Raw genomic sequence first — 13,327 nt, forward strand, 5'->3', positions numbered from 1 at the left:
TTCAAGTTGGCACACAGACATTCAGAAATGTGTTCATCCCTTTCAGCTGGATGAGCGTTTACTTTTTCTGTGGCGTTGTTCCTAGAACAAGGTAAGAAAACCCTTTCGGACACTAACTTGTTTGGGGATATTCCCATTCACGTGATGGAAGGCGTGAAAGAAAGGGAAGCAGGGAATCTGACAGACAAGACTTCCGGTCTCATTATGAGGCCAACAGAAATCTGCCTTTTCATATCAACCTGTCCTTCCAACCAAAAACCCATCTCGCCCCAAGTACAAATCTGGGAGGAAACTCCTGTTACATTTCACAATGGCAAGATCTATTTGGGCTCTCCAATCCCTAGGCATGTGGGTTACACAGCTTGCAGCCCAAACCAGGTGCTAGCACCCTCAGAATGTCCACAGGACAAGGCTGCTAGCACCAAGGATCCCCCCCTCCCTCTCGATCGCTCGCTCTGTCTGTCTGTCTCTCTCTCTCTCCCTCTCTGCCTCTGTGTTTCTGTCTCTTGCCTCTGTCTCTGTCTCTCCCTCTCCCTCTTAAATCTTTGCTTTTCTCCTCTCTCCAGAAGTGCTAACCCCCAAACAGCAGCACAGGCCACCACTCTGGTTGGCAATGAAGATTTGGCTTCACTATAAGCTTTGAGTAAATGGAAGCCAAGGCAGGAAGTAAGTCTTATGTGCAGTGGTTTATACCCATTACCTAATATAATTAGGGAGCCAGCAGCATGTTGTGACGAGCCCCTCAGATCCAGAGTCAGAGTAGCTGCTCTGCTAATTCAGGTGTGCTACTTACTAAGAGTATGACCTCGAACAAGGCACTTAGAAACCAATGAGTCACAGTGCACAGAGCACTGTGCCCGGAGCCAGGAGGACCTGAGTTTAAATCCAGCCTCAGACACTTACTAGCTGTGTGACTCTGGGCAAGTCACTTCACCTCTGTCTTCCTCAGTTCCCTCAAATGTAAAATAGAGATCCCAGGGTGACAGTGAGGATCAAATGGGCTAATGTTTGTGAAGCATCTGGCACCATGCCTGGCATACAGCAGGTGATTAATAACTGTTTTCTTCCTAGTTCAGGTCTTTCCTTTTACAAATTAAGAAACTGAGTCTCAGAGAAGATAAATGACCTGCTCAAGATCACACAAGTAAGAAGGGGAACCAGGATTTGAACCCAGCTCTTCTGACTCCTTGCAATGCAGGAAGCCCACGTCCATCTCATAGGATCTGAACATGGAGGATCCCTTCAGAGAGAATCTCCACCACCAACACTCATTGTACAGGAGACGCCTGAGGAGATAAATGCCTTGGCCAAGTCTTGCAGGTTATTAGGGGGTGGTGATCTCCAAAGTCTCCCCTGGCTCTAAATGCATAAGGATGAGGGAGGGCTGGAAGGTTGGCAAAGCCTTCCATTTCCCTAGGGTCATGTGATCCTCACAACAGCCCTTTGAGAAAGGTACTACAGACAGTCCCATTTTACAGATACGTGGCCTGAAGCTTGCATGGCGAAGCAAGGTTTGGTTTTAGCACTTTCCAAAGCATGTTAACTCCTCATCTACTGAATGGTACCTGGTAGCCCCGGATGAAGGGGAGTGGTAAGACCCAGTCATGTACTTTCTGCAGAGACAATCTTTGCACAGGAAAAGTAACAAATTCTAAATTAAGGAACTGGTCACCACCACCCCCACCACAGAAGCTACTCCAAACAAGCCATCACAAACCTTAAACTGTGGGCAAATGAGAAAGAGGATCCTGGCAAACACTTTCACTGCTTATCTGTACTTCTCCCTGTGCCCTCTCCACAAGCGGTCACCCTGCCTGGGCCCAAACACGTCCAGGGAGGAGGAGGCATCGCAGGGTACAGTGAAGGGTTCGGACAGCTAGGACACCCCATGCCTACATCCACCACCCACCCCCACCCCCAGGGCTCCTGGTCCTGTCCCACTGCACCTCTTGAAACACTTGAAGGCTATGACAGCATATTAGCCACCATCCCCACCCATGTCTGCTCTTCTCTAGATCCAGTGTCTCCTCCCCCACCACCCACCACACTTTCAGCATTTCCCAAGTGAGCATCCCTTCTCTGAACTGCTCTGCTTCCCTCTACGCCAGACATCTTGACAACAAGGCAGCAAACTTCAATTCCACTCACTGCAGAGCTGAAAAGGGTTTGCAGAACTTTTTCAGCAATTAGTTCACAAGCGGGGGGGGCTACTGTTCCCTCAGTTCATACTGACCATAGCTTATTTGTACATAGTTGTTTGCACGTTCTTTCCCCCACTGGACTGAGACATGGTGCTGGAGAGCAGAGACTGTAGTCCCTGTACTCCCAGCCATCAGCACAATGCCTGGCAGAGAAGGGGTACTAAATAAAGGTTGACTGCCTACCTGCCTACCTGCCTGCCTGAAAAAAAATCCACATGCTAAGCATCGCCCAGTTGTGTGAAAAGTTGAAATGAATCTAATCATTATAAAATGTGAATTCCGGGGCAGCTAGGTGGCACAGTGGATAGAGTACCAGTCCTGGAGTCAGGAGGACCCGAGTTCAAATCTGGCCTCAGACACTTGACACTTACTAGCTGTGTGACCCTGGGCAAGTCACTTAACCCCCATTGCCTCACCAAAAAAAAAAAAAAAAAAGCGAATTCCATGACCACATGGATGAGGATGACTAGCTGAAGTCAAGAACCATGAAGAATTTTTAGTGAACAGTTTACTTGACTACTGTTAACAGAAAGAAAACAAAATGATTTTTCAACTAAACGATATTTTCCATTACAAATTAAGACCTAGTTCATTCGTCTTGTTTATGATTTAGCAAAGAACTATATTGCATCTTAATTCCACTGTTTACCTAAAGTGAATTCTGGGAATATATAGACACCCATGGGAAGATACTTGCTTACTTTAAAATGCCAAGCACTAAAATATATCCAAGACACAATTTAATTCAGTCCCTATTCCATGAGCTGCTGGGCACCAGGGCTAGACGCGAAGACAAAACAAAATGAGCGAGCCTCTTTTCGGAGGGTGCTGACATTCTGGGAGGTCAGGAGGATGCCAGACCTACACAGAGGAGTAGCCACAGAGTACAGGCGAAGACTGATCTTATGACAGACTGGAAAAGAAAAACCAGCAGTCGATAAAAGAGACTTGTCGATTCATACAACTGTCCTTCTGTGTTCTACCATAAATGTGCAAAGACCTGTTCAATGTGGTCTTTAAGTTCAGAAAAAGAAAGTCTATATGACATTGTACAAAATCACTTTGAAGAGTCTTAGGAGGTGGTATCCGAACAGCCTGAAAAAAGCCAGAGGAGGGGGCAAAGAGTATGCAGACACGGGACGGTGTTTCCTGACTCTTCCAAGCAGGCTTCAGATCTGGAGCTACTTTCTTTTTGTGTGTGCACAGGGACATGGGGATGGACACACACACGCCCACACCCATCACACACAGCCATTTCCTCTCCCCACCCCCACAGAGCCAGAAATAAAACGCTGCTGGGAGTTTCCAAATATTTAACCTAGAAAAGACCCCACTATCAGAACAGGGACCAAGTCCTCCCTGAACACTTAAAAAGACATATGTTCACCATCGTTCAATAAGACCAAGCCCAAAAGGATTAACTGTGCTGGAAAGGAAATGGAACAGTGAATGGCTAGTCAGGAAGGACTAGGCTGGCCGGTCCAGGGCTAGTGAATCATCTGGACAAGGGGGTGTGCCAAAGTATCTCACTATTCTGCAGGGACTGTGTCACCTAATTAAAAGGGATGAACCTTACAAAGAAACTCAACCAGTCTGGGCAGAGAAAATGCAAGAAACAAGTACCAGCCATTGTTACCAGGAGGGAAAAGGCACCTGGTTTTCAATGGGTTTCTGGGTGTTTTTACAGTGGGCTGTCTTAGGAGAACAGCAGCGGGCAGATTCCTGGCAAGGGTGAAGGCCCATGCTTGGCAGCAACTTTTCACTCAACTGGGCGATGCTTAGCATGCGGATTTTTTCAGCCAACCAAATGAAAATCATTTGTGCTTCTCCACTGCATTTTCCTGATGACCTTAGAGCCAACAAATGCCCTGGCACACCTGCCTCAGACCCAAAGAGTGACCCACACCGATAGTAAGAGGCCCCGATTTTCAGAGACACCACTCAATGTCCTTCCCTGGTCTGAACTACTCACTACCAGAGTGTCTACGGTGCCAGGCTGGCACCATACAACTGGACAACACAATACAACAAACATTCGCTAATTACGACTCACTGAGAGAGAGAGCCTGGCACAGCATAAAGAAGACTGTGCCCCAAGAATTACTGGCTGTGTGACATCTCTGAGTCTGTTTCCATGCAGGTAAAAAGGGGATAATGATGCTGCCTGACCTCTGACATAGGTTACTGAGAAGAAAGTGCCATACAAATATGGCTAATCATCACGTCCAAAGCTCCCGCTGGAGGAGACAAAAGGTCAAGGGCCAGGTCCTGACCCCAAAGCACTCGAGTAAGGCAGTAAGACAGGCAGTCTCCACATAGTTTATGATCCCAAGGATGATGCTCAAGTGCATTAGAACAGAACAAAGTCCAGCGTGCAGGCCAATTGGGGCAAGCCTTTCGAAGGTCTGCTAGGCCCACTTCCTCATTTGTACAGTGTGGGGCTTGAAACGAATGACCCCACCAAGCATTTATGAAGGAGATATGCCATGCCAAGAACACCAATGGTCCCCAAGATCCAGAACCACAATCTCAGCGCTGGAAGGAGCTGGGAAGTGGATCCAGCTCAGCCTTCCCCATCCCGAGCCCTCCCAGGACAAGGCAGCTGTCTCACCCCACTTCTGGACAGCTCTGAGGGTTGAAAGGTCTTCCCAGTCGAGCTCGAAATCCTCTCTAGGGCCCCTCTGTACAGATAGAGGGCTAGCCTATCCTTCGGATCCCCCAGCCCAGGTGTCAGCCTGAAATCCTCACTCTCAACCCTAATTCCAATCTTTTGCCAGAACCTAGCTATTTCCCCTTTATAACATCTCCCTAATACAAACACCCTCCTTCCTTTGACCCAGTCCTCACATCCTGGTGTGGGCCCTCAGCCTGGCACTACTGCTGGGGGAGGTGTGCCTGCATCAATTCCCTTCCCCCCTTCAATCCATCCTCCATTCGGTCACCAAATTGATTTTCCTAAAGCACAAATCCAATCATATCACCCCCTACTCAATAAAAACTCCTTATCCGCTCCAGGATGAACAAGGAAATCCCCTGGAGGTCAAAGCCCTTCCTAACCTGTTCCAACCCTGCCACTCCCATCTCCCCACTCTGTTGCCCATGCCCAGAGCACCCTCCCTCCTCTCTGGCCCCCAGACTCCTTGGGGGTGCAGCTAACCTTTCCTAATCTCTCCTAAGCCCGCCTTCCGTCTCGAGCTTGTCTCTCCCATTAGATTATGAGCTCATCGAGGGCAGCAATTGTCTTTTGCCTGTCTTTGGATCTCGGGGCGCCCAGAACAGTGCCTGGCACCCCGGAGGCGCTGAATAAGGGCTCATTGACTGTCCTTGGCCCAGATGGCCCCTAAGGTCCCTCCCACTCTCAACGCTGCCACCTCTCGGGAGTCTCTCCCCGGGCACATACGGGGGGGGGGGGGGGGCTAGACGAGAGGGTCTCTTAAGATCCTTCCACCCCGGAGGCCTAGGACCTCTCGACACTTCAAGCCCACCCTTCCCACCCCCACCCCCGGAAAAATAGAGAGCTGCAATCGGGGTCTCCTGCAGCTCTTGACCCCAGACCCCCGCCCCAGCTCAGTTCTGCACCCTCCATCCATGGAGTGAGTCGGGGTCCCCTGCAGCTCTCGGCCCCGGGCCGGCTCTGGACTCAGTTTCCCCTCGGCGTCGATAGAGCCGAGATCCCCTGACGCTCCCTACCCCAAGCCCGGTCCGGGCCTCAGTTTCCCCCCCGAGCTCAGCCCGCTCACCTGGCCGTTCAGCTCCTTCTCCAGCTGCCGGTAGTCATTGTTCCAGACCAGAGCGTGCAGAGGGAACTGGCTGCTGGGGCCGTCCCCCCCGCAGGACATGCTGAGGCCCCGGCTGGCCCCGGGGGACCCCGAGCGGCGAAGGGGACTGCAGGCCCGGCGCGAAGCTCGGCTCCCGGCTCCCGGCCCCCCCGGCCCCCCCGGCCCCAGGCTCTCAGCCCCCGGGACGGGCCCGGTCGGCTCGCTCGCTCGCTCGCCCTCCGCCGCCCGAAGCCCCCGGCCTCGGCCGATAGCCGCCCCGCTCGCCTCCGCCCCGACGCCGGCGCGCTCCGCCCGCGACTTCTCCGCCCGAACTGTCCCAAACAGGGAAGGGCTGGGCCGAACCATCCCGGGCCGGTCGGGGGGGAGGCTCGACCTGCGGCTGCTCAGGCCGGGGTCGTCCGGGGCGCTCCGGCGGCCGACCCTGGGCTTACGAAGCTTCCAACCCATTCCGAGCGTGGCTGGTCCCCGCCTCAGGGCGCTGAAGCGAGAAGCTCAAACTCGGCTTCTCCCGAGCCACCAGACCTCCCTCCCTGCCCCGAATGCACCAGTTAATCTCGTCCACAACTCGGGCTTTTCCATTGGCTCAGGCTCAGAGGGGGTGGGGAGAAGGAAACGGGTAAAACCATTCAAGCAACCTTTGGCCCCGCCCCAGCTCCTGACGCCTCCGCGGCCATATTGGGCAAGGGCGGATTCTTCTGTGATTGGCTAGGAAACTCTTTGCATAAGAACAGGGGGAAATTTTTAAATTAAAAGGGGAAGTCACTTCTACAACTGTTTCAGGGTTGTGGATTGATAATTCCATCAACGAGCATTTAGTTAATCAATTGATAAGCGTTTGTTAAACCCTTGGGGATTCAATAAGATGCCAAAAAGACAGTTCCTGCCCTCAAGGAGTTTACAGTCTAATGGGGGGAGACAACGAGTAAACAAATATACCAAAAAAGATAGATAGGAAATCATTAAAAGGAGGAAAACATTGGAATTAAGAGGTGTTGGGAAAGGCTTCCTGCAGAAGCTGAAATTTTAGTTGGGACTTAAGCCAGGGAAAGCAGGAGGGAAAACATTTCCAGGCATGGGGGGACAGCCAGAGAAAATACCAGGAGCCAAGAGGTAGGGAGGGGGTCTTTGTGAGGCCAGTGTCACTGAAAGCAAGAGAACGTGTGCAGAGTCAGGCGGGAGAAGGCTGGAAAGGTTATGAAGGGCTTTGAATGCGAGAAGAGCATTTTGTTCTTTGATTCTAGAGGCAATAGAGAGCGGGTGGAGTTTAGGCAGTACTAGGGTGAGGGGATCGGAGTTGCGCTTTAGGAAAATCACTTTAGAGGCTGAATACCGGATGAATTGGAGTGGGGAGAGCCTTGAGCACAGCCAATCTGAATCATAGGCTAAAGAGCCCAACTTCCATTACAAGGGCCTGTGAGGCCATGAAAATTGACTTCTTGTTGATTGGGGGCTGGTAGGGTGGGAATTGACTTTTTGTTGTTGTTTAATGCGAGAAGATGGAAATCAGCTTTTTATTATTTAGTCCTGAGGGGATGGGAAAAAGAGTTGTTTAGGGGGGAATTGACTTTTTGTTGTCGTTTAGTTATGAGGGGATGGACTTTTGCTGTTTGTCGGGGGGGGGGGGGGGGGGGGGGGGGGGGGGGGGGTTGAGGTAGTGTCGGACTCTTTGTGACTCCATTTGGAGTTTTCTTGGCAGATACTGGAGTGGTTTGCCATTTCCTTCTCCAGCCTATGTTACAGAAGAGGAAACTGAGGCAAACAGGATGAAATGACTTGCCCAAGGTCACACAGCCAGTACATGTCTGAAGCCAGATTTGAACTCAGGAAGATGACTACAAGTCAGGCATTCTATCTACTGTGTCTCCTAGCTGCCCCAGAAATTAGTTTACCCAAGACCATAACATGTGGAATGTGGAAGATCCAATGCTGAACCCAGGTCTCACACTCCAAAAATGCCAAGCTTTCACAAATGTTTCTCCCCCGATTTGGTTTTCCATTACAGCCACTTCGGAGTGAATGGCATGATTTTTCATCTGGCCTTCTCTGACGAAAATTGATCTGAATTAAATTGCAGCTGCTCATCAGACAAGCCTGTCTGTCGCTGTTGTTTCCCAGCTGCCCACAACTAACCATGCAAGGCTCTTTGCTGCCGTTCTCAGATGCATTCAGAGCATTCCTTCTGCCTTCCGCTTCAGCTCTAGACACCACGACAGCTGGTTGGGAATCCTGCTGTAATCCATTCTCCACACAACCGATCAAGAAGCATATTTCCATGAGCATCGGCTCAATGCTTGGAAAACTAATCATAATCACTAACATTTATATGGCTCCTTAAAGCTTTTGAAGCATCCCATACATATGATCTCATCAGAGTCTCACAACAACCAGATGAAGTGACACAGGTGGCGGAACCAAGTCACCTGTCTGACACAGGCAGCCTATGTCAGAGGCAGGATTTGAGCTCCAAATCCAGCACTTTACCTCACTCCCCTTTTGCTTGTCATCCGGATTACCCCTGCTTAACTTCCCTCCTAGCAACCAGAATGAGATGCAGGATAGTAATCGATCGCATTGACACAGAGTCAGGAGAAGACAGTTGTATGCCATGGCAAGATCTGAAGGCTCTGAGTTTTATCTCAAAGATGAGAGGAGAGAAGCATGAGGAAGAAAATGTCCTAGCATTGTGTGTGCATACAATGATAGAGGCTGGATCACATCCAAGGCCTCTTTTGGCTAGATGGCTACTTACTTATAGAGTTGGTCAGTCAGTCAATAAATGTTTATTAGGCATTTACTATGTGCCAGGAAGTATGCCAAGGACTGGAGATATAAGACAAAAAATGAAATAATTCCTGACCTCAAAGAATTTCCAGTGTATCAATCCATCAACTAATCAATAGACATTTATTAAGTGCCTACTATGTGCCAAGCACTACACCAAGCCCTGACAAAATAAAAACAGGCAAAAGATAGTCCCTACCCTCAAAGAGCTCATGATCTAATGGTCAAAGGGCAGCTAGGTGGCGCAGTGGATAGAGATGGGTAGATGGCCTTGGAGTCAGGAGAATCTGAGTCAAATCTGGCATCAGACACTTACTAGCTATATGATCCTGTGTAACCCTGACTGTGTCCAAAAAAGATAGGAAGGAAGGAGGGAAGGAACGAAGGAAGAAAGTGTCATGGGGAAAATGGGGTAGGGGGTTAGGGATAGGGGTCTGGGAAAGGGGTTAGGGGTTTGGGGTCCTTAGGAATTCCTCTTTAAAGAATTACACCCTCAGGGCAGCTAGGTGGGCAGTGGATAGAGCATCGGCCCTGAAGTCAAGAGTACCTGAGTTCAAATCCGACCTCAGACACTTAACACTTACTAGCTGTGTGACCCTGGGCAAGTCACTTAACCCCAATTGCCTCACTAAAAAAAAAGAAAAAGAAAAAAAAGAAATTACACCCTCTTGCACACAAAAGCAATTAGAATAAGATGGTAGTTTATTTCAGGGCTGAGGAAGGGAAGGGAAAGGAAACCATGAGAGAAATCCTTGGACTTCTCATGGGGAGAAAGGCATGGCACAGAAATTGGCTCTGAGATTCCAATCTCCTCGAGCAGGAGACAGGCAGATACTTTTATAGAGGACCGATGGAGGTGACCATGTGACTGTGGAAAGTTCCCTTAGTGAGGGAGGACCATCCCCCACTGGTGGTGGTTGGAGGAGTTGGGTGAGGAGTGGCTGCAGATCTCTCAAGCCATCTCCTCAGGACACAAAGGCAGCAGCCACACCTAGTCTTATTTCCCCAGGGTTGAGGGAGACCAGAATGAAAGGTGGAGGTCCTGAAGCTAGTTCAGTCCAATCTGGTTCCGCTTATCTCTTTAGGTGTGTCTGTCCTTTGGTTTAGCTTCTCGAGGAGAAAGTTCCTTGATGTACCCCAGAGAACTTCTGGGGTGCTTTGGGCCCATAACAGAAGGAAGGAAGGAAGAGAGGGAGGGAGGGGATCTAATGGGAAGACAATTTGCACCCAAATATGTACAAAGCAAGTTCTGTAGAGGAGAAATAGGACAAAATGAACAGAGGGAAGGCACTGGAATTAAGAGCAGTTAGAAAAGGCTTCCTGTAGAAGGTGGGATTTTAGCTGGGACTCAAAGAAAGCCAGAGAGATAAGGTGTCAGAGCGGAGGAGGGAAAGTGTTTCAGGCATAGGGGACAGACAAAAAATTCTTGGAGCCAAGAGACTTTTACTGGGGAGATTCAACTTGTTCATAATCAATCAATCAGTTGATGATTATTAGGCACTTATTTTGTGACCAGACTGTCCTGGGCACTGAAGATACAAAGACAAAACAAAACAGTCCCTTACCTCAAGGAGCTTTCTTTCTATTAAGGATATGTAGCATGTACCCATATAACGACTGGTTAATTGAGCTTGGAAAAGAATCTTTGTGACCTCATTTGGGGTTTTCTTGGCAGAGATACTAGAGTGGTTTGCCATTTCCTTCTCCAGCTCATTTTACAGATGAGGAAACTGAGGCAAACAGGTGAAGGGACTTGCCCAGGGTCACATAGCTAGTAAGTGTCTGAGGCTGGATTTGAACTCAGCAAGATGAGACCTGACTCCAGTCCCAACACTCTATCTACTGCAACACCTAGTTGCCCTTCAAAGATAGGTGAATTCAAGTATTCGATGAGCAGTCACTTGAAGGAAGAATCAGCTTTGTTCCCTTTGCCCGCCCCCCCCAATCCCCACCCCAAGGACAGAACTAGAAGCCATAAGTACACAGGCAAATTTAGCCTTGACATCAGGAAGCGCTTGCTAACAGTGAGAGCCATCCCAAAGTGCAATGAGCTGCCTCAAGAGGTGCTGGCTTCCCCAGAGGGAAGCCTGGGTCAGGCTCCCTGAGGTCCCTTGTAATGGCAACACTGAATGCCTTGAAAGGCTCTGCCTCCTCTGCCAGCCACACGCACCATGCCCTCGCTGCAGAGCTTTGGGGACAAAGGAGCCGCTTTGGGATGGCCAAGAATGACTCCATCAGCCTGGAAGATGAGTGCTCCAGAGATGATGGAGCATCCCCTTCTGGGCCATAAAGCAGGAAGATGAATAACAATGACAATCATAATGACTGACATCGATGCACCATCTGCTAGGGGCTATACAACTATTTCCTCATCTGATCCTCACAACCCTGTGAAGGAGGTGCTATTTTTATCCCCACTTTACAGATGAGGAAACTGAGGCAGGCAGAGGGGAAGTGACTTGTCTAGGGTCACACAGCTAAAAAGCATCTGAGGCTCAGTTTGACTCCACGCCCGGGGCCCCTATATCAGGGGACCTTTCCAAGGGGAAGGGACTCTTTTCTTTTGTTCATTTCCTGTGTGGCCACTAGTGCCCATTCTCGCAGCCCAACAGAAACAGCCAACTTTGAGCACACGGCAACTAAAGGACACATCCTGTCTAGGTGGCCTTGACCCTGGGTTTGGGGCTGCAGGGTTTATTCTTTTCCGGGTCCAGGAGACTGAACAGTGATCCTAGGATGGCTGTGTCCTGTCTCCAAGGTGGGTTTATGGGTTCCAAAAGTTTGGAGCTCCTGCTTTGGGCAGCGGAAAAGAGATCACCTGCAAGAGGAGCCCAGCCTTTGGCCCGGTGTGCCAGAAGACACGGCCCTGAAAGGAGTTGTTAGGACAGTGAAGAACCGAGGGGAAATGTAACAGTGCCTCTTCCGAGGTCCCATAAAGGGCTGCGTGGTTTTTTGTTTTCTTTTACATATAAGGTATTTTATTTTTTCCGTTACATGTAAAGATAGTTCTCAACTTTTGTTTATACAAGCTTTACAATTTCAGATTTTTCTCCCTCCCTCCCCTCCCTCCCCCCTCCCCTAGACAGCAGGTAATCTGATATAGGTTATATCTATATATCTATATATCATATCCATATCCATATAGATAGATAGATATATACACACACACATATATATATACACATAATAACATTAATCCTATGTCTGCATTAGTCCTGTTACAAGAGAAAAAATCAGAGCAGTGATGCAAAACCTCAAAATAGAAAAAAAACCAACAGCACCCAAAACAAAAGAAACAGTATGGTTCAATCAGCATCTATACTCCACAGTTCTTTTTTTTTTTCTTGGATTTGGAGATCCTCTACTATCATGAATTCCCTGGAACTCTTCTGTACCATTGCATTGGTGAGAAGAATATAGTCCATCACAGTAGGTCAACACTCAATGTTGATGATACTGTGTACAATGTTCTTCTGGTTCTGCTCATCTCACTCATCATCAGCTCACGTAAGACCCTCCAGGTTTCTCTGAACTCCTCCTGCTCATCATTTCTTACAGCACAATAGTATTCCATTGTATTCCTATACCACAACTTGTCCAGCCATTCCCCAATGGATGGGCACCCCCTCAACTTCCAATTCCTTGCTACCACGTAAAGAGCAGCTATAAATATTTTTGTACATGTGGGTCCCTTTCCCCCTTCCATGATTTCTTTGGGAAAAAGACCTAAAAGTGGAATTGCTGGGTCAAAGGGTATGCACAGCTTTATCGCCCTTTGGGCATAATTCCAAATTGCTCTCCAGAATGGTTGGATTAGTTCACAGCTCCACCAACAATGCATTAGTGTTTCAATTTCCCCACAGCTTCTCCAACATTTATTATCTTCCTTTTTTGTCAAGGGCTGCGTGTTTTAACATTTAAGTCTCAGCTTCCTAGGAGGACATGACCGTGCTGCTGCTTGTTTAAGCTTCTGTCACAGTGCCCTGGACAGAGCCTTTCCTGTTTAGCATTTCTCTTGTCTGGAGGAAATAAATACCTATTCCATATCTGATTGACATTGTGCCTTGAGTACTTTTCTGCTCTACCCTTTGGGGAGACTCTATACTATATTTTAAGTGATTTTCCCCTAGGGAGCAGGGGTGGGGATGGGGGGAATATAATGCCAGGAGTCTTTTTTTTTGTTTTTTTGGTGGGGCAATGAGGATTAAGTGACTTACCCAGGGTCACACTGCTAGTAAGTGTCCAGCGTCTGAGAATGGATTTGAACTCAGGTCCTTCTGAATCCAGGGCCAGTGCTTTATCCACTTCGCCACCTAGCTGCCCCATGGGGGGAATATAATGAACCAAAGAATTTGAGAAAAGAAATCTGTTTGATTTTTCTAGAGTCAGGCTCCTGCCCCACCCCCACCAAAATGAACCCAGTTCAGATTGTGCATGTGGGTGGGTCTCTTAGTGGAGAGGGAGAAAATACTATGTTTCTTCTCCCTGGGCCCAGAAAAGGTTAAATTTCTAGCTTAGAGTACGAGGCAGTTTGGACCAGAATGCTGGATCCTCCTCAGTCTCAGA

At 48.8% G+C, this 13,327-nt stretch overlaps 1 protein-coding gene across 1 annotated transcript in view; it reads right to left on the bottom strand.

The window, feature by feature from the left end:
- ANKRD13A (ankyrin repeat domain 13A) overlaps positions 1-6,117 on the bottom strand; it is a 35,712-nt gene extending 29,595 nt beyond the window's left edge. The window contains 1 exon segment of the mRNA XM_043976878.1: positions 5,942-6,117. Within this exon segment, the coding sequence (XP_043832813.1) occupies positions 5,942-6,040 (99 nt within the window). The 5' untranslated portion in view covers positions 6,041-6,117.
- Positions 6,118-13,327: the final 7,210 nt, after the last annotated feature.

Source organism: Dromiciops gliroides, chromosome 1 (genome assembly GCF_019393635.1).
Source record: "Dromiciops gliroides isolate mDroGli1 chromosome 1, mDroGli1.pri, whole genome shotgun sequence".
NCBI classification, from domain to species: Eukaryota; Metazoa; Chordata; class Mammalia; order Microbiotheria; family Microbiotheriidae; genus Dromiciops; species Dromiciops gliroides.